The sequence below is a fragment of the Prinia subflava genome, chromosome 6, assembly GCF_021018805.1.
Source record: "Prinia subflava isolate CZ2003 ecotype Zambia chromosome 6, Cam_Psub_1.2, whole genome shotgun sequence".
NCBI lineage: Eukaryota > Metazoa > Chordata > Aves > Passeriformes > Cisticolidae > Prinia > Prinia subflava.
The window spans coordinates 14,850,564-14,872,011 of NC_086252.1; the positions used below are offsets into that span (position 1 = coordinate 14,850,564).

Sequence of the window (21,448 nt, forward strand, 5' to 3'; positions counted from 1 at the left end):
ACACTCTTACCTGGACCTCTCCTCCAGGGACAGCAGAGATGGAGAATATTGATGCTGCTTTGGACATTACTGTCTTCCTGAAATAAGTTTCATGGGGTTTTGCATACAAATGTTTGCAGTTTTAGTCTTGCTAAGTGTAGAGTTGATGTATGATGGCTCTTTAAGTTAGACCTGTCATGGTTGCAGCTGTAATGCAGTGACCTGTTTTTGTATTTCTTCAAGCTGAGATTTTCATAGGACATGTAATCAGGAGCTTTAAATGGCTGCTTTGAAATAGTTAGACCATGATGAATAAATTAAAGTCCTTATAGCTTATTGGGCCAAAACATAACTTGGTCCTTCCCTTTGTTTTCAGAATAAGTAAAAGATTTTGTAGAAGGTTTTAATGGTGTACTTTTTAAAAGAAAAGTCAATGTGCAACAGTGTTCTGTGTAATTCTATAATCTTTTCCCTCCAGAGGCAATGTTGAAGGTTGCAGTTACTGTATAAAATTTTAAACAGTAAAAACCTGTTTCTTTTCTTTGAGGGAAGGAAAGGGAAGGGAAGTGTTTCCAACAAATAAGGCCAAGAAGTTGCAGAGAAGGGAAGGCACTGTTTTTCACACACTAAAAGATTGCTCCCCATTGCCCTTTTAAAATCAGGCTCATTCTGTGCTGCCAGGTTCTGCCTGCTGTCAGCAGTATGCATTCAAGTGTGCCTGAGGGTGTAGAAACACTAACTCCTGTTTAGTTACAAAACTCCTTTCTGAGCTGCTCGGTAAATGGATAACCACCTGAGGGAGAAACATGTTTAAGGCACGTCTTTATACCACCCTGCTTCATGTGTGTATGTTAATGCAGGAAAAAGGAAATTCCAACCTCTGTGAATGCAACTTGAAGCAAGATGTTCAAGTCCCGGTGCTCTTTGGCTTCACACTGTTTAATTTTCTGTGCATTTTCTTTCTTGGGGAAGAAGAGGATTGGTACTATTTTGTTCATGTAAGAGCAGAAGACAGTGTCAATTAATGAAGGTTTTCTATGCATTCCTATTGTTAGTTTAATAGCCTTAATAGTTCCTACTGTGTGGAGTCGCTCTATGTCATGAGTTAATTTAAAGCTTAACCTAGTCCATTCAGAAGACTAATGAACTTTGTTCATAAAATAAAGATAGGGGAGGTTGTACATACACTGGGATAAGCACATACTTCAGTGAACTAAAGGTCAAAATCCTTGAGTTGGAAGGATTTGCTTTGTACTAGCAATTTCTTCAGTTTACTGTACTCCCCACAAGACAGCCGAACTGTGGAGAGTCCAATTGCATCAAATTGTGTGATCCTATCATGTTCTGGTACGGATCCATTTGACTCTGTACCTGGTATGGAAGGGGAGCTGCTGGCATTGGTTTTAGGCTAGTACCCAGAACAGCCACTGCTGGAACTGAAAGCAGAAAGCCAATCCAGTAATAAAAGTGGAGCATCACTCCTGAGCCTCAGGACACCCTTTAGAAAGTGCAATAGCGTGGGTCTGACAGTTAACTGAAAAGTCAAAACCAGTTAAAATTTAATTAAAGTTCTGTTACACAAAAATAGAGCAAATGAGGCATTTGAGAAAGTGAGCTGCAGCATCTCTTCTCCAAACCTTCGTGTGGTGTGCTGCTTGGTCAAAATAATCCCAGATCCCAGTTTCTACCTGCAATAATGGCTTGTCCTGTGCTAAATGAGGGCACATATGGAAAGGCAAAAGTGGCCAGGTGCAGGGAGACAGCTCAGTTTGGATGGAGCATGGCCTACAGAAGAGTTGGCATACATGTTTAACTGGTTCCAAAATAAGTTCTAAGTATAGACTGAAGTGTTCCAAGTGGTGAGAGGAAGAGATTCATAGATTCAAAAACAGTTAATTGAATTGAGAGGAACATACATGTTTTTTTCTTAGTGGCCAAAGCTAACAGTGCCTAAAAAACCTTCATAATGGACAATACAACACCAGATCCTCAATAAGAGATGGTATTCTAGCAGTGGACATTGCTGTGTACTTGCTTTATATCTGGTCTTGATATTGGACTAATATGTTCACAGTGTCTGGGCTGAGCACAGACGATATAGAAAAACCTTCTTGCCAAGGATATCCTCTATGTTTGCTTTCACCTCCTGAGTTTAAAAATAGGGTGCAAGAGGGCAGTAGTGAGGACATAAGTATTTTGCAGGCAGTACAAAATGTTGCCTGAAAACCACCTTATCTCTAAGGGTACCCACTTTGTTTTTTTTATTGTTCTCAACTGGACATAAATGGAAGGAAATAAAGAGCTGATTTTATATCTCTTTGCTATTTCTGTTTGCACCTTTGCATAGGTTATGCAGAATGGCTTAGATTCTGTGCCTTTTTATAGAGGGCTTTTGATCTAGAAGCTGATGTGAAGGCCTGGGTTGATGGCCTTGGAACCAGTGCTGAGATTAGACTGGTAATTAACTTGCATGTCTCGCTGTCCAGGACTCAGTCCAGCTGAAAGATCTATGGAAGAAAATCTGCCATCATAACAGCGGTATGGAATTTCAAGACCACCGCTACTGGCTGCGGACACATCCCAACTGCATCGTGGGAAAAGAGCTGGTCAACTGGCTCATGAGAAATGGGCACATAACCACCAGGTAACCCTGCTGCTTTAGGACAGCAGGTGTCCTCTGTCTGTGTGAGAGGAGGTGGTGAGTTTGAGCTCATGTAGGCTACCTTAGAGATAGGCCCCATGCAGGGAGATGAGAGAGAAAATCCAAATCTCCCCTTTACTGCCTACCAGAGCAGGTTGCATTCTGACTCCTTGTGCCTCAAAACAACAGGGCACTGGAGGCTGTCTGGTTTGGAAACCAGTAGGGGAGGTAGCTTATGGGACAAGTATCACTCACTTGGAGAACAGTGCATACATTACAAAAATTGTCCAAAGGTGTTCAGTGGTATTACAAAGAGCAAGTTTGCTATCAAACACTCATAGTGTTTGATAGCTAAATTTTCAGTGGAGCTGGCAGACTTGTAACCATGTAGGTGAATATAAACCATCTTGTGTATTTAATTGTGTGAAAATGGGATAAAACTGAGATAGTTCTTAAGTGCTGAGCAACACTTCAGAGATGTGTATACATATCTCCTTCAGAGATGATCAGTATACATAACTCAAATTAACAATATTGGAGGAGCACAAACAACATGTCTTAATCATGTGTTGGATACCTCAGCTGAGTTCAGAGTACTGGCAGTCTCTCTGTTTAGCTCCGTGTATGAATTGGTGCACTGTTCTGCCTCACCACAGTATAGTAAATAGTGTCTGTGTAAACATGGGAATGGAATACTGACAGGACAAATAGTGCATAGCAAATAACTCTTCCCTTTTGTAGCGTGCTTGTGTCATAAACCATAAGTGTTTAGAGTAAAACATAGAGAACCATCTCTATTCTTATACTTCCAGGGTCCAGGCCATTGCAATAGGACAGGCACTGGTTGATGGACGTTGGCTGGAATGTGTCAGTCATCATGATCAGCTCTTCAGAGATGAATATGCTCTCTACAGACCTTTGCAGGTAAAAGGAGTGGGAAAGCTGAAAGGGTTCTTGGATTTGGCTGTCAACTAGAATCTTTTCTAATCCTGTTCTCAACAGCTGTCAGGTCTTCCGTACAGAAAACAAGGGGCCAAGCCTTTTTCTTTAGTGAGTTGAAGCCTAAGGAAGGTTCATTTGCCCAGAAAGCTTTGGGGCTGTCTTCTCTGGAGAATGAGTTGTTACATGTGGTACTGCCTAAAGTAAAGGAAAGGGTCTTCAGAGCCAGGCCTCTCATGGTGGACATCTACAGAGGCCTCAAGACAGCACAGTCTGTGCTTGTGGCAGCTATATTGTCATGTGCAGAATTTAGAATCTCTGTGCACATGCTGGTGATGGAGACACAATGATGATCTTCTGTTTTAAAATTCCTTTTAAAAAATCCAGATGGATATGTTGTAGATATATTTTACTGGTAACCTTCTGATCTCCAGTGATGCAGTAACAAGGAATTCAGTGCCTTAGCCACATGATCCAAGTTTAGGATGGGATCTTTTTCATGCCTCCCAAACAGGGCTAGTTACCTGAGGGGAGGCAGGAACTGATGATCAGAGATTCTGTCCTACTGTGCTTCACTGGAATCAAACTTACTGAGGGGTAAGAGCAGTCTGGCCTGAGAGGTTGTATTGGGTTTTTTAGTTTGAACAAGGAATCTCTTGTAGCCTCTCTTAACTGAAAGCTTTCAGTTAAGAGCCTTTCATGTTCTTCAGCTTCTTACAATGAAGAATGGCTGAGCTGTCCCCTGGGCTTCAGACAGAAAGCTTGCAGCCATAGCATTTGTCTTCCCCATGCATTTCAGTCATATGGACACAGTCACATGGCTTCCCTTGAGATTGCTCTGGGGTTCGTCTGGTATCTCAGCTAGTCAGCTGTCTCACTGTCCTGGGGAAAGCTTGCCCTTAACTAGCAAGCCCTTATGCATCCTTGTTTGTAAGGTGCTTATATTATATGTTTAAAGTCAATTCTTGTTCAGCTGGAGCACTGTCTGATCTCAATTCTTCTGGACAAGAGTCTGGAGAAATGGTGTTGTTGACTCAGTTGCTTACTGCACTCACTGCAGCCAGAGGCGTGACAATGATAACTTTGTTTTGAGGTGCCTGGAGGCATCAGGAAGGCTGATGGAAGTTACTTAGGTAGTCTCCAGGTTCTCTGGCAATCTGGCCAGTCTTTGCTTTGACACAGTAGGCTCAGCTAGAGCTCATCTTGGATTGAAACTCTTGGGACTACATTGGTCAGGTAAATAATTGCTCCAGTAACTTAGAATGAGGCTCCACCAAAAAGCTGTGTGTGTTGGTTGGAGACAGCAAGCTTTCAAAGCTGCTTAACTGGATGTGATGACAGAAAATGTGCAGTGTAATAAACTTGTCCTTTAGTGCCACTTAGTCACAATTTGTTTAGAAGCAGAGTGTAGGCAGAGACTAAGTCTCTGGGAATTGTAAAGAAGTATTTGTTTCTTATCCCAAAGAGTTTCTACTTTATACCAAAGGGGTTAACTCTGTGACTAACATGGCTCAGCCACTGAGAGTGTCCTCTGATTTTTAAAATGCCTGACCTGCCTTTGTGGTAGGCTGCTTAACATTTCAGCAGGGCTGCACTTTAATAACGTTTTTCCCTTCCTTGTCTTCTAGAGCACAGAGTTTTCAGAAACCCCATCTCCAGACAGTGACTCTGTGAACTCTGTAGAGGGCCACTCCGAGCCATCCTGGTTCAAAGACATCAAGTTTGATGACAGTGACACAGAGCAGATTGCTGATGAAGGGGAAGACAACTCAGCCAGTAAGTTTTACCTGAGTCTTGTTCTCACTCTGCCCTCTCCCCTGTTGTCCCCAGTCCTTCAGGACTTAGCAGCTTAACCATGTCTTGCTTTATTTGTGTGTCTTGCTGTGTGTGCTTGGGGCTGTAAGGATCTAAGAAAGCTGTAGCCTGTCTTCTCTTCCACTTTCTCACAATGGATACAGTATTTTGAATTTAGTGGAACTGGTAAAGCTTCATACTTCTAATGAAGGAGAAGCCTGTAAATTGCTGCCTTCTGTTTCTGAGGCAGACTGCTGCTTGATCTGGGCCCTGTAGTAGTGCACTAAAGAATGTCCAGTATGTCAGCATGCCCCCATGAAGACAAGATTAGAACTACGAAAATACTGTATTCCTGTATTATTGCACATCGGTCTTTATGTATTAAAGACAATTTTTCTCCTCTCTGGTACCCTCATAATACCCATTTGAACCCTTCTCCTCCCTGTATCTCCCCCCTCACCCAACACTTTTAAAAGACTCCGCCAGCCCTAGCAAGCGCACTTCAGTCAGCAGCTTCCAGTCCACAATGGACAGTGATTCTGCCGCCTCCATCAGCCTGAACGTGGAGCTGGACAACGTGAACTTCCATATCAAGAAGCACTCCAAGTACCCACATGTGCCCCCTCACCCTGCCGACCAAAAAGGTACGAGGTACTCACCAGCTGGAGTTGCCCATGATGGAGAGCTGGCCCTGATATTACTGACTTACTTGGACACTGCTTACGTAGCTGTCTTACAGAGGGGAAAATAGGATAGTTAACTGGCACTTGCTTGCAGTTTCGATGTGCTCACCTCTGAGGAGGCTCAACAGACCTGTTGAAATGCCTTCTCTGCAGAGTGTGTAATTTCCCCTGTCACTTTCTCTTTGCCATTAAAGCAAAGTCACTTGCCCGTGCATAATAGACATTTCCTCATATGGGGTGGAAAAATAACCCACACGTAAACCTGTTTGATACGTGACTCTACAGTTGGAGATGGAACTTAAAAAAGCAAGCAAGAAATAAAACCCCAGAGAACAAAAGAACAAGATTAACTTGGAAGAGTTCTGTGCTGACTTAAAATTGTACCTTAATATGCTTACATTTTACAGAAAAATCTCACTAATAAACAATAAGGCCTAACTTAATCCATATACATAGCATTTCTTCAAATGAGATCATCCAATTAAGTAGGAAGAAATCAAATACTTGGTGTTGAAGACTGCCTTTGAAAGGATTTTCCCCTAAAGAAGTACTAAACTGAAAGACTCTCTAAGCAACATCCTTATGGAAGAAATAATGTGCCTGCCTGTTGACAACTACATTCTCTAAATGATTCGAGGGCTGTCTGAAACTGGGGCTTGCCACTGGCTTGGGTCTAGTATATTTTAGTTGCTTTACATGTTGGGTAGTAGTTGATGTCTTTGCTGTGCTTCCTTACACAAGGCTACCTCAGCTTTGTAGACTTGTGTCTCTGGCGGCTTCTAAGCAGTTTCTTAATTGTTGTTTCACCCCACCCTTCCAGTGTTTCTGACTTTAAAAGACGATCCAGTGTTAAATAATTTGTACTCCTAATTAATTCATTCTTCTGTAAAATTTAGCATGTCTTTTGTGTTGCTGTGAATCAGAATAGAACATCCGGGTTAAGCTTGCATACAGAATGCATATTCTGAAACTGAAATGGTCTCTGAAGGCAGTGAGGGAGGAAGTGGTCACAGCTGACTTTCCATGTGTGCTAGACATGTGGGGCAGAATGAAACAAATTAGAGGGGACATTTATTGATGTCTACTGTAGTCACCTTTTGTTATTTGCTAAAAATATGCCTAGAAGGAAGGAGATCTAATTGCTTATTTTCCCCCAAAGAGAGAAGCAGAAGAGTTTCAAAAGCTTGAGTTAATGTCAGATGATCCAAAATTGGGAATAGGTTGCCAGCTCTACTGACACCAGCTCATTATTGGTTCCTTTCAGTTTGTTTTCAGCTGATGCCCTGGTCAAATGAAAAGCTAATGCATCTACAGGGAAGGAAAGCTGAGGAGAGGGAGAGCTACCAATGAATTCCTTTTAGGAAGGAGAGGTGCTGGATTGACCTTGAAACAGGCCCAGGTGTGCTGCAGTACCCGGTGAATTTACAGCTGTAGCAGGTTTATCTTTACCAGTGTGTGATGGCAGTAAAGCAGGCAGTAGTCAGTTTGGCTCTGCCAAGTGTTAGAGGACTTGTAGGGTGTTTCTCTGGTTTCAGATACATTTCACTCTTTCTCTCCTTATACAAGGAGTAGTACATTATGAAGGGGAAATGTAGGAGAGCCTTTCTCTCTTGGAAACTGTTGACCAAATCAAGGCTGCTCAGAGCCAGAACTCTTGTGAGTTCTTGTGAGAAAGCTCTTATGAGAAAGTTTTTAGTGGTGGAGAACTCAGAGAAGATCAGCAGAAAAGGCAAGTGGTGAGGGGACTGAAAGGAAACAGACTTCTGCCTTTGAATTATGTTTGCTGGCAGCACTCTGATGTCTTTGGTGAATCTCTGCTGGTATTTGGTATATGTTCCTGAAACATGTGGTCTCTCAACCAGGTTATTGTGTAGGAGTGTAATTGGTAGTAGAAAACTGGTAATAATTTCTTCCCAGAGAATGGATTTCCCTTTTTGAAAAATCTATATCTACAAATAGAGATAAATTAGTGTACCTTTTTTATTTTGTTAATGTTTATAATGCCTGGTATGAGAATCTCTAGAGAAAAGACCTAACCAGGGACCAACAAGGTAAAATGAGTGACAATATCTTGAATAGCAAGAAACACTTCTTGGCAGTAGACTGACTGAAACTTTGTGGGTAATGAGGAGGGACAAAACCCTACAGTGATTGCTGCAGTGCCTAGACCAGTGAAATAGACGACTCTGAAAACTTTGTTCTGTATATATTAAAGTTAGAAGCTTTATATAATAAAGTTAATATTAAAATTTTCACCTTGTTTTTCTGATTATCCTGGCTATATTCAAAGAACAGATGCCATCTTAGATGCTAGAATATCACAATGATTAGACAGCCAAAACTGGATAGTTAAGTATTCATGTAAAACGGGTGGTTATTTTAAGAATAGAATTCTCTAGTTAATGAGAGACATGAGATGTTTGCCACTGTCAGCATCAGTAGCTTCCCTATGACTGTTATGGACACACTTATTCAGCTTGATTGTGTTGGAGTTGTCTCTTGTGCTTAGAGTGGGTGACAGTGACTTGACTTTCTTTGAAATAATGAAGTGAAACTGAAGATCCCACCTTCCTCTTGAAGCTTGTAATTTAGTTTCCTTAGGGCTGTGTAAATTCCGGTAATTTCATTGTGGGGAGGACTGACAAAAACATCTAAGTGCTGGAAGTTCAGGTCAGCTTTGATCTAAGCAGTTCGTGGGTTTCTCGAATGATCAAGGGATATGCAATTCCCCAGAGTCACAAAGGTCAGCTGCTTTGAAGCAGGGGTGGGTGATGTATCCACCAGCTGTGTTTTAGCAGAGTGGTTTGCATGTACTCTAATGGCAGAACTGCTTGTGGTGTTAAAGGCTGACTAATGTCTGGTGTGTTTCCATGAAATTTGGGTGACTCCGAGTTAGCTGAGAAAAGTGATTCATTTATAGTATCATCTGCCTAAAGACACAGTACGTATCAGAAGGAGAAAAAAAGTAAGATTATTTTCTGCATTTAAATTGGGGGAAGAGATTATGTGATAAATTTTATATGTGAGGTTTAGTTGCTGTTTTTGAAGACATACAGTTAACAGTGTGCTAAATTTTATTTTGTAAACATCATTCCAGACAGATACCCTTGATCATGGTACCAGGTATTTTGGGTAGTTTTTGATGCCTGCAAGTAGTTAGGAGGGGGAAAGAGAAGACAATTTGAGTAACCATATGCGCTTCCCTTTTGGTATTGCTTGCCAAGGCTTAGTGTGCTGTTGCCAGGAGCCTGTTTGGTTCATCTTTTGAGAAGGTGCCTAGGTTTTCAGGTTATAAAATAAGCTACAGGAACATTTCCCCATCCTTCTTCCTCAGTTTGTGGAGCACGATGCATGTAGGGGTGATGTGAGGTAAGAAATGTGTGTTAGCCACTCTAAACCATCTCAGATTCACACTTCTGAGTGTGTTATCTGTGTGGGCTAAGGAGAGGTATGGTATCTTACCTTGTCAGGAGCTTCCCCTGGGAACCAAACAGAAGTGAAGTTATGGGAGCTGAAGTTGTGTTGAAAGGAATAATAGAGCGGTTTAAGTTGTAAGGGAGCTTAAAGATCATCTAGATGAAAGAACCTAGATCATTACAAATCTAGAAGTGGCTTGGAGGTGCTACCTATGTCGTTGTCCAGAGCACAACTGAGGTTAGGTTTCAGCAGGGGATAACTTGTGCTTTGGCTGTGCCAGTCAGGGGTCTGTGCCAGACCTAATTTAAGTGTGTTTACAGTAGGAGCTGATGCCCTGAGGCTGTTGCAAGATGGAGGGGGATGGAGGTGCTAGTATAGATGCTCTTGTGTAGGTAGAGCATGACATGACTTTTTCTAGATAGTCTGTGGGTGAATGAATGCTGAGGGTGAGCCAGCTTTTATCAAGCAGTGGTTTATTGTAATGCTGAGCTCATAAAGTAAGCAAGAGATGAAAGGAATCTCAAAAAAACAGGGATCTACAAAGGAGGCTTGAAACTTCTCTTTGGTACAGTTATTCTCTATTGAGTATCTATTTGCAAACAAGCTCAGATATTTGAAATGGTGGCATGAAAGGGGTCTCCTGAGTGCTGCTGCTCAGAGCCTTGTGATTGTTTATGTGCTGTCAGCTTTCTGTTGCTTTCTGTTGGTGTCTGAAAGCAGCCTGGCTTTGTGTGCTGTTTATGATGGGTCCGGAGCATTGTCAGGAAAGATGATAAAGGGTTGGTGATAAAGCGCTTCAGGTAGTTGTGCTGTATAAGCAGTTGGGCTACTGCTCTTGTTTTCTCATGTAGAACCTCTTTTTGTATAAGTAAGGAGCCAGCTAAAGGCACAACAAGCTCATGGCTTCTGGAGAAAACAAGGGTTTTGTACCCAGTCAGCATGAAAGGTCAAGATCTAGCAAGCTAAATGAGGGTAGTAGGTGGAGCTTCATCCTTATTTCACAGATATCACAGAATGTTCTGGGTTGGAAGGGACCCATCAAATCCAACTCTTTTAGGTGAATGGCCCATACAGGAATTGAATCCACAACCTTGGCATTATTAGCACTAGGCTCTGTTTCCCACGTGTCAAGTGATCTGTCTCTTGCTCTGGTTTGTTTCTGGCAGTCCATCTCTGTCAGCATGGATTCCTCAAAACACTTTGAGCTGTTCTAGACTTGAGACTTTCAGCTCCTGAAAGGTAGTCTGTCTTCTTTTTCCTACATTGTAGAAGATAAATCTTATGGCTGGTCTCTCCCTCAGTCTGAGATGGTTCAATAGAGTGGGTGACCAGAATGTTCTCTGAAGCTGCATTTTTAGACCCGAGTGAGGAGGCCGTTCCCTTGGTGTCTGATCACATCTTAACACATTTGTATTCAGGCCTAGAAAAGGATGGTCTGTGTTGGTTGGAAAAGTGCACTCTTAGTTCAGTCTTTGTTCACGTCTGCTTTGTTTGTTTTGTTTCTTCACATTAATAAGCACTATTTTCTTGTCATCGTAGAATTTTTTGTTAAAACAAGAATGAGAGGATATTCTTGTCTTAACCACTCACCAAGCTGTTGCTAAATTGGTGACTAAACATTTAGATGAGTAATGCTGCTTCTTCTGGTGTGGGCGTGTACATTGTAATTATATGGGCACACCAGTGTAACCTGTCTTTTTTTTTCTGTCTCCACCTATATCCCTCTTCTCTCTTCTTTCAGAGTATTTGAATCCTGAAAACGGAGGGCAGCAGATGTTCTCTATAAGTGACGCTTTTATTAAAGGTAAGGAAAAATTTCAAATGCTGCTGTTATGTTTTTAATATAATGCTGGGAATTCCTTAATACTCCTTTAATAGACCACTGACCCTTTCAAAATATTTACTTGACAGTAAATCTGAAGTTATTTGTGGCAAAACTGATGTATAAATGATACTTAGACTTTTTTGAATGCACTTTCAAGCTTGAATTTCTTTCAGTTCTCAGACTCCTGCATTCAAAAAGACTCAAACAAAAGCTTTTACTTTTTTAGAAAAATGAGTGGAAGTGGCAAGTCTGTTCATGGTTTCTCCACCAACAACTTTGTGTAGCTGATTTTTAACTTCCTGTGCAAGCAAATGAAGATGTGATGCAGTTATTGCACTGCTTCTACAGAGTAGCTTAAAGCTTCTCTTAAATCTTTCAGGGTTTCTTGTTATCACCACCATCATCACTATTTCTGAAATGAAAGGCCATTACATGCATTTATGAGTTTTTAAACCCACATGTTTTCTAGTGGCCAGATGCACTCGTGGGCTTTTTTTCCCCCCCGAGTTAATGCTATTGATTTTGGTGCATTCATAGGAGGAGGAGATAAGGAAGAAACTCCAATGTCTGTCTAGCCTGAAAAATAAAGTCTTGGATTGAACTGGTGTTTAGTTTTTACTGAGCTTTTGCAGAAGGAAGAGGGAAATCAATGTAGCTTCTATTAATCTTCTACACAGCTAATTTTGTGTGTGGAGCATCTGGAAGAAGTTAATTGTTGTTTTTTAAGTCTTTTTCTTCAGTAGTCCTCCTTGGATTACTATTGTCTGAAGATTTTGCTTAACACTGAGGAGTTTCAAGCTTGAACTCTGAAGGCTTACATACTTGCTTGATGAAGATTTATACACTACTAGTATAAATGACTTGTAATATAGTCAGCCATTATGTCAATGTGGAAGTTTATAATTTGCCTCTATAATATCATAATAACCGTGCAGGAAATAACCTAGTAACTCTTCCAAGGCACAGACTGTGCTGAAATAACCTCTAATTTTGGTACTGTAAAACAGAGTACACGTCTAAGGAGTTACTACACAATATAGTGATCGAAAGTGTCAGTCCCCTTCAAACTGAGGACCGTGACATCCACCTTAAATGCAGTATTTCTAGAGGCCTAGACTTATGTCTTAGTAAATTCTTTCCTTTTCAAAGCAGCCTTTCAGAAAGACAGAAGCATTCAACTGTGACCTTACATTAACAAGGTTTGTTTGTGTCTTGCAGAGTCGTTATTCAACAGGAGGGTGGAGGAGAAGTCCAAAGAACTCTTATTCACACCCCTAGGCTGGCACCACAGCAATCTGGATCTTCTGAGGGAAGAGAATGGGGAGAAACAAGCCATGGAAAGGCTGCTGTAAGGAACATGTAGAAAAAGGAATTTGTGTATCTTGAGTAACAATTTCTGAAGCCCCTCTATTCCGCCAACTTTCAGTGGAAGGAACTAATACAAGGAACTAATTTGCTTTAAGAACACAGCATTTTTACAGTGTATTTTGGTTGTGTTTTTTGTCTTGTGATATTTATATATCGAGTAGACTAACTGTAGGACATTCTAGGCAACTGTTCCTTCACAGAACTTCTGCATTATAATAAATGTTAAGAAATTTACTTCTGAAATGTGATTTGAGCTAATCACTACACTGTATTTTTATATATTTTTAAATGAGAATTCTACTTGTTTTGCCTTTTTTACAGGTCTGCTAATCACAACCACATGATGGCACTGCTTCAGCAGCTTCTGTACAATGAGTCCCTGTCACTGTCCTGGAGGGATATTATTGTACCCGTGGTGTGCCAGGTGGTTCAAACGGTACGGCCAGATGTCAAGAAGAGGGATGATGACATGGATATCCGCCAGTTTGTCCACATCAAAAAAGTAAGCTTCAAGCAGTGGATGTAGGGAAACAAAAGGGTGCAGCTGTTGGCAGTACCCCTTGTTTGAAGGAAATAGCCCCCTTTCCACTGCCCCCAGCATGTTCAGTACTGCACCTGGCTGACCTGGCCTTTGGATAAGGTGGGGCTGTAGAAAAAGTTGCACAGAGGGAACTTGGCATGCTGTGAAAAGTGCTTTAATGCACAGAGGCTGACCTCTTCTTTCAGGCTGTAGGCTGCAGAAGGTAGCAAAGAGTAGTAAACCTCTATAATGACTTGGGTAATTTTTGGGTTTCTGCTTGTTTTGGGCTTGAATTGGAGATATACTGAATGCTGGATAAGTAGCTCCCAGGACATGGTGCAGTAATCTATTGCCATGTACCTATCCATTATGGAGGATTTGACTCCCAAGCCGAGTATGATGACTTTCTTCAAGAGGAAAATTTAATTGTTATGGAGTGGTGTATCCGGTTCTGCCAGATGGCCCAGTGTTGACACTGTTGAACTGTAAGTCTGGAGTTCTGGCATGCAAACTTCCTTCTGAGAGTCTGATGTGAAAATAACATCCAGGGAGTTAATGGAACTGAACACTGAAGATTTGGGCTTAGTTTTCTTTGGCCAAACTCATCTCAGCAGTACTCTTGTTTGAAAGCCATGAGATTTGAGGAGAACCTTGTGATTCTGATGGTAGAGTGGCATCTCTTTGGGCAGCACCACTTGTTCCTGCTTCACCTGAAGCTCCAGTTCAAAGAGCAGTTGTTCAGAGGTGAAAGCTCTTCATAGCTGTCTGCTATTTTCACATGAATGTCCTCTGAAACATGTTATTCAGAAACCTGTTTCATGCTGTTCATTATGCCTGGGATTGCCTGTGACTGCAGGCACGTCAGTCATCAACTGTTTGATGTGTTCAATTGGTAGGTAGAGGTTTTTTTAGTTTTCTTTCTTTATTTTATATTTTTTCCTCCCTTTCCTTACAATCTGTTTGTTGTTAATAGAAATGGCATGTGCAAAGGTATATGCTCCTCCTGGCTTGTCAAATTTAGGTTCCCTTGTCGTGTGCTGGAGTCTACTGGTTTAACAAAGGAGCATCTCTTGGGAGAGGTGTAGAAATCCTAGTACTCAGTACTTGTTTTCATGTTTGCCAGGCTTTAAAGGGAAAGACTTATGTGTCCAGCATGACTGTATCTGATCTCTCATCTGGTAATTGAGGGTGTAGCCGAAGTTTGTACATCACCTACAATAAGTATTCTACATATTAACTTTACTGCACTACAAGATGTGGGGAGTGTATGACAGTTCTAAAAATGTTCTTTGCTTTGTTAGATTCCTGGTGGAAAGAAATTTGACTCCATGGTGGTGAATGGATTTGTTTGCACTAAGAATGTTGCACACAAAAAGGTAATGCAGCTTGATTAATCTTACTGTACTGCATGCAGTGGGAACAAGGGTGCTCTGACTTGCTTTTTGTGTCAGGAAGGTTCTCTCACCATCTAGGAGGTTTGTGAGTTTTCTCTGCTTTGAGTCCCCAGACAAGAATGGCTTTTAAAGCATTTCTTTTCCAAGCTGTTTTCTGTTCTAACCCAGAGATTTTGGAGGAGAAACTGTCCTCATGTATGTATAGAAAAATATCCTTTCCACCCCTGCCACAACATGAGGCATCTAATAATTACCCCAACTTTTAGCTGTAGAAGGTATTGGTGGTTCTGACTTTGAATAGTTTAGTAAAATAAGTCTTTAATGCAGTAGGGCAAGATAGAAGTGAACTGTATGAATCAAGTGTATCAAGACTTTGGGGCTCTCAGCAGTGACTAAAAATCCTCTCTAGCATTGCCTGCTTATGAACAGTACCTGGGGAATTCCAACAACTGGGTGTAAGAACTTCAGAAGAAGGAAGAATGTGTAGTTGGGTCTGCAGGGGGTGATAGCTGAGGCACTTTAAGGGGAAGTGGGGGTAGCAGGGACCTATCGTGGGAAGTCTGTCTCTTTTTCTTGTATACTTCTTCCTCTCCAGGTATTTGTATTTTTGTTTTAACTATTTGTGTGTCTTTTTTAGATGAACTCTTGCTTAAAAAATCCCAGAATTCTGCTGCTAAAATGCTCAATAGAGTACCTCTATCGAGAAGAAACAAAGTTTACCTGCATAGAGCCTATAGTACTTCAGGTGAGTGTATGCTTTTGTTCTTGGTTAAAATAACCCCAAGAAAATCATGATTAGTGCAGGTTTTTTCAGTGTGTGAGGTGGAGTTGAATGAGTGAGATTGCACAGAAAAGAGAGAATTTTCCTCTTCTAGTAAGCTAGCTGAGAGAGCGGCTGCAGTAAATACAGTGCAGACTTGTAGCCTATCACTGAGGGTTTTTGTCCTCAAGTTACATGTCCTGAGAACACATGAGCTTTTGATTCTCACAAGGCAACATTTTAGAGAACTTTTGTTTTTATTGAAACCTTCTGATCTGTACATTCCTTATACAGTATTAGAGCTAGATTAGGTTTAGGTGTGTGAAGAAATATTTGAAAAGTTAGCATAGGTGGGGGTTAGGTCACACCCATGTTATTTTTTGTCAAGCTTGAAAAAGCGGAACAACCACCAACCTAATGGAGTGATGAACTAGAAAATGTCACTTTGGAACAGGTGCCCTCCCCCTGTGGGCAGGGATGTGCCTTAAATATGAAAACACAGAAGTACCTAGATCTTTTCTTTATGAAATGCTTATAAAATATTACTGAGAAACTAGTGTTGTGCTGTGGGAGTGGGAAAATGTTCACACTGGATTACTGATGGTGTTTTTTGGATAGCTGTTTTATAGGAAGCTGTTTTATAGTATGTGAACAAAGTGAAAAGTAATATTAAGCATTAAGGTGGGTTTATTTTCCAGATGAGTTTGCAGCAGTTCACTGCTATACTTTGTTCCTCTCTGCAGGAAAGGGAGTTCTTGAAGAACTACGTACAGCGGATAGTTGATGTCCAGCCCAATTTGGTCCTCGTTGAGAAGACTGTGTCCAGAATTGCCCAGGACATGCTCTTAGAGCATGGTATCACTCTGGTCATCAATGTCAAGCCGGTGAGCATTTCTGATCAGAGTTAGACTCAGCCTTGGGGTAGATTTCTAATGGCTCCTTGTAGCAAACTCCCTGGAGAAAGCCAAGAGTTGTCTTATTTTCCTCTGTAATCAAATGTTATCTTCCAAGAAGGTAAGACAGGCAAATCTGGAGAGTTACTTTTTCCTCAGCTCTTTGCAGTTACTGTGCCATGTCCTTGTTTGATGGGTCCTTGTACTCTGGTTTAGTTCTAGTTGACTTTGATACCCATTTGTAGCAAATCGTGTGTGGCTCCTCAGCTATTGCTGGAGAGCCTCTGTCCCTGTGAGGCAGGGTGCAGCCAAACAGAGAGCAGCTGGGGGAGCTGGTTGAGCTCCTGGCAGAGCCAGCATTGTGCTGACTGCACTGCACCTCCTGCAGGTATCTGGATCTAGGCAAGTGAGGCGTCCTAGGCAGGGTACAATCTCACCAGAAATATCTACCCCACTGTGTTTCTGAGATTCTTTTATATTGTGGATGTGGGTTTGTGGCACTGGGTTTAACTGAGAGTTTGCATCTCAGTGGGAGGTTTTGTAGATGACGCTGGTGTTTTTTGATTTGTTAAGAGCAAGATAAGGATGCCAGGGTCCTCTGTGCTTTGTAGATTCTTACCGTTCTTTCCGGTTTTACAGCAAGTCTTAGACCGGGTAAGTCGAATGACCCAGGGTGACTTAGTGATGTCAATGGATCAACTGCTGACCAAACCTCAGCTGGGGACCTGTCATAAATTCTATATGCAAGTTTTTCAGTTGCCCAATGGTGAGTAAAGCTTGACGTGCCTTAGCCTATGTGTGTGAAAGGATGAATGCCTTGCTCTTTTTTAAACAGATCTGAACTGTTGGCTTCCTTGTGTGATCATCCTACTCATTTTATTTCTGTTACTTCTTGGAATTACAGTGAACTGCCTATGTAGAGAAAAGCACAGTCTTACTAATAAAAGACACTCCATAGATTTTAATTAGACTAATTTCTTTTTTTCTAAACTGTTTTTTCTCTTCCCACATACTGTAGTTTGTCTAGTCCAACTTCCTGTTCAAAACAGGAAGGATTAATTTAAGTGCAGCATCAGATTTGTTAGGGTTTTGTTAGCCAACTCTTGAAAATAATGCAGAGCAGAGATTTGGTAGCCTGTCTGGGCGCCATCCTCACTGTAAAGAATTTTTCTGCATTGAAATAAGAGAATCATAGAACAGCCTGTGTTGGAAGGGACTTCAAAAGATTGTCTGATCCTACCTTAACAAATCCAGTCAAAATTTGCCTTGTTGCAAGTTGTGCACACTTTCCCCTGTCCAGTCATTGTGCACCTTTAAGAAAGGTTCATTTTTCTCTGTACCTCCCCTAGGCAGTGGGAGTCTGCAAAGGAAGGAAGAAATGCTGCTTGACAGGTTACCAGTGGTGCTGGCACACATAAATGCTGTGGATGCAGATCTTTGTGGAGATGCAGTCTTTGCATCTCTTCATAGAATCATAGAAAGGTTTGCCTTGGAAGGGGCCTTAAAATCACTTAGTTCTAACTTCTCTGCCATAGCAGGAACTAGACCTTGCACTAGACCAAATTGCTCCAAGTTCCATCAGTCTGTCCTTGAACGCTTCCCTTGGTGCTTCCTCATTGCCCCTTCCAGCCTGTAAATTGCCCTCAGAATGTCATAGGCTTTTGACTTGTAAGGGTGAGCAAGTGTGCCTGGGAGGGAAATGATTCTTTTGCCCACTGGTGCAGAGTCTATAGTGATCTTAGAATACTCTGTTTAGGTCAGGATGTTCCATGTGGCCTTCATTTTGACTTTATGATGGCTTGCTTTATAAAACAGGAGAGGATTTATAGCCAGTGCTTTTTTTTCCTTACTAAAATAATTTATTTCAGTACAGCAATGTGAATTTCTAGAGCGACTAGTGTTACTTGCTCTTAGTCTCCTTTACAGTCTCATGGATGTGTGAAGTATCTAACAGCAGATTAGCTGTAGTTGTCATCCTAATTCCCGTGTTTTACTTCTAGATCAGACAAAACCCCTGATGTTCTTTGAAGGGTGTCCCCAGCACCTGGGTTGCACTATCAAGTTGTGTGGTGCTGCAGAGTATGAGCTGGCTCGTGTGAAGGAGATTCTGATCTTCATGGTCTGTGTGGCTTATCATTCCCAGCTGGAGATCTCATTTCTTATGGATGAGTTTGCCATGCCCCCTACTCTCACCAAAAACACTTCCTTTCACTCCCTTATTGAGGAGCCAGGAGATGAAAATGAACAACAGAATCTCTTCAATGGTGAGGACTTCAGCACAGCGGTCAAAGACATTGAACTATCCTCTGAAAAGCTGCCTGCAATCTCTGAATCAGTGTCCTCTGATGAGGTCAGTGTGCCTGAACCAAGAGGTGTATTTGACAGAGGTGACCAAGAGACCAATCAGTTGGAAACTGTGTCCTCCAAGCAGCAAGAGCACCACAAAGGGGAGTCACCATTTGCAGTGTTCAGCTCTGTACCTCATGCAATACCTGAGACATCCCCACTGCCCCTCCATGGCATGGACCAGCACTTGGCCACTGTGGATAACCAGGCACTAGAGCCTCTTCAACAGGCAGATGATTTACAGGAATCCAAGGGTCAGATGAGAGTCTTCAGAGACCCTCTCCAGGATGATACTGGTTTGTATGTCACAGAAGAGGTAACTTCATCTGAGGATCGTCTCAAAACTTACTCTGCAGCATTTAAGCAGGAGTTGAAAGATGTCATTCTCTGCATTTCTCCAGTGCTGATGTTCCGTGAACCATTTCTTTTGACTGAAAAAGGCATGAGGTGCCCTGCCCGGGAATACTTTCCTGAGCAAGTTTACTGGTCCCCTCTCCTCAATAAGGAGTACAAGGAGTTGGAGAGCAGAAGGAAGAAGCAATTGTTGCGGGATCTCTCTGGACTACAGGGGAGGAATGGGAGTACCCAAGCCAAGGCTATCCAAATCTTACCTTCCCATGAGTTGGTTAATACTAGAATAGCAGAACACCTACGTGATAGCCAGAGCTTAGCCAGGATGCTGGCTGACTATCGGGCCAGAGGAGGGAGGATACTACAGAAAAGCATAGATCCTTTTGCCCAAAATAAGGATGTGGCTAGTGTCCCTACTGGAAAATCTGGGAGCAGAACTGAAGAGGAGGAGAAGGGACTGGCTCAGAGTGAATCCTCATGGGCTCATAAGGTAAGACACAGTTGTGCTGCTCAAAACTCAAGTTACATCAGTTTCTCATGGTATACAAAAGATGTAGGGTCTCGTATTAAACCAGAGGGGATTTTTTTGTTTCTTTCTATGGTTCCTTCAGTTGTTGTTTTTTTGGTTGGGTTTGTTTGTTTGTTTGTTTGTTTTTTGACTGGGTATTAACTCCATTTTAGATTGTGATGCTCTGCAATCATTCAGAACAAGAGACTGCAAAATTTCTTTGAGAAATGCGAAAAGCCAGCCCAGAATCAGTTTTGCTTGTTTGACTGGGCTGTACCTAATTGATTTCTGAAAATGAGTCCATGAAGAGGGAGCAAACCTTAAGAAGTTTCTTAAACTGAGCTTTCTTGCTCCTTGTGTTTGGTTATTTGTAGAAATGTACTTTCATTTTCAGAGGGCTTAATGTCATGGGAACAGCAGTAGGCTGTAATTAAAGTACTTGATTGATTGTAAAAGTTTAGGTGGTCTGAAGAAAAATGACAATCACATAATAGAGGGGAAGGAATCTTCTTTGAAATTTCAAAGCAAGGGAGTATGTGTTTGTAATAAAAATATTTAAAGTTTTGGTAAACTGCCATGAAAGTAACTAACTTGTATCTAAGAAAAGGATCTTGGGACTTTATTGAATTGTGAGCTGTTTAGGAAAACAGTCAATGAACAAGAGTAGCAGAGTTGATCTGTTGAAACAGTCAAACATTTTGGTCCCTGAGCCAATTAGCCCTTGTGTTCATGAGCAGAAGTCACTTTTTAATTGGTACTAATGTAGATCTCTGTAGCTTCACAGGCCATAATCTTACAAGCTGTAAGAGTAGCCCTTGCTGTGCATCAGACTGGTTGATGCTGTTTTAAATTTATTCAGTGATCAAAGAAAAGTATTTAGTAACATCATAGTTTTGTAGGGTGTGGAAGGGGAAACAGCTCCATTCCAAGAGCAGCAATGGTACATCTCTTCCCAGAGAACAGAAAGATGGAAATCTTTCTGTAGCCTGAATAAGTAACTCAAGTATAATATATTGGCAGAGTTTTGAATCCAAGATGTCCTACATGATACAGTTATTTAGAAACTCTTTATGTTTGTCATGGAGCTTTTATTGTTTTCTGTTCCTCTTGGCTTCATTTCCACAGAAACACATGTGTGTTCATTGGTTTTGTTATGCATATGAATTTTGTTGTTCTAAAAATGGCAGTTAGCAATTATACATAGTACAAGTTTACCTGAGGCTGGGAGATAATGCCAAATTAATCTGTACAAAAGGAGAAAGCAGAGATTTGTCTTTGAATAAAATTACTAGAGGAGGATTTTGTCAACAGAAGTTGTGTGTGAGTGGAGGTGTCTGTAACCAGTGAATGAGTTGTTTTTTCTCTACTAGGTGGATTGCCTGAGTCCAGTAAACCATCAGAGGCTCTGTGTTCTCTTCAGCAGCTCTTCTGCTCAGTCCAGCAATGCTCCAAGTGCCTGTGTTAGCCCCTGGTATAAAATCTACTCCTCTACAGCTTGGATAGTTGCTATTCTTTCCTTCTCAAAGTCAGAGTCAGTGCCTGCCTCATAGCAGTATTTTTTTGAGGACTTCTTGGTAGGTTGTCCCCATCCTGTAGCAGGAACTTTTGCCAAAAGACTTTGTCTTGTGTGGTCAGGTGAATCTGCAGCAGTATTGTGCAACCTCTGTAGTACCCAAGGCATGAATGAGAAAGCCCAGCCTGAAACCAAGTGCTTTAGTTGGTGTTCACTGCAGAGTAATGTCTCTGTGTGGGGAGCACTGCGTGCAGGCTTGTGGGGAAGAGTTAGTGTAAATGAACACAGGACAACATCCAAACCCAAAAATGAGCCTTGTGAGAATCTTAGAATACTTGTAGATAGTATTATCCATTAGTGGCATTGGTATATATTGCTATCTTTCTCATACTGTAGTCATCAGTATTAAGAGCTTTATTTCCAGTTTAGGGGGCTGTAATTTGCTAATTGTGTGCAACTTATGACACACTTTTATCTCTACTAGACAGGACAGGTTTTAGTGTTTAATCATTAGCTT

At 41.5% G+C, this 21,448-nt stretch overlaps 1 protein-coding gene across 6 annotated transcripts in view; it reads left to right on the forward strand.

Moving 5' to 3' along the window:
- PIKFYVE (phosphoinositide kinase, FYVE-type zinc finger containing) overlaps positions 1-21,448 on the forward strand; it is a 64,002-nt gene that overhangs the window by 19,844 nt on the left and 22,710 nt on the right. For 5 of the 6 annotated variants that reach the window (XM_063400391.1, XM_063400392.1, XM_063400394.1 and 2 more), the window contains 13 exons: positions 2,466-2,623; positions 3,433-3,544; positions 5,188-5,335; positions 5,830-5,997; positions 11,195-11,257; positions 12,497-12,626; positions 12,968-13,148; positions 14,468-14,542; positions 15,198-15,305; positions 16,064-16,204; positions 16,853-16,979; positions 18,214-19,400; positions 20,789-20,889. In XM_063400391.1, the coding sequence (XP_063256461.1) occupies positions 2,466-2,623; positions 3,433-3,544; positions 5,188-5,335; positions 5,830-5,997; positions 11,195-11,257; positions 12,497-12,626; positions 12,968-13,148; positions 14,468-14,542; positions 15,198-15,305; positions 16,064-16,204; positions 16,853-16,979; positions 18,214-19,400; positions 20,789-20,889 (2,699 nt within the window). The remainder of the gene's footprint in view (positions 1-2,465; positions 2,624-3,432; positions 3,545-5,187; positions 5,336-5,829; positions 5,998-11,194; positions 11,258-12,496; positions 12,627-12,967; positions 13,149-14,467; positions 14,543-15,197; positions 15,306-16,063; positions 16,205-16,852; positions 16,980-18,213; positions 19,401-20,788; positions 20,890-21,448) is intronic. The other variant, XM_063400393.1, reaches the window with a different exon arrangement.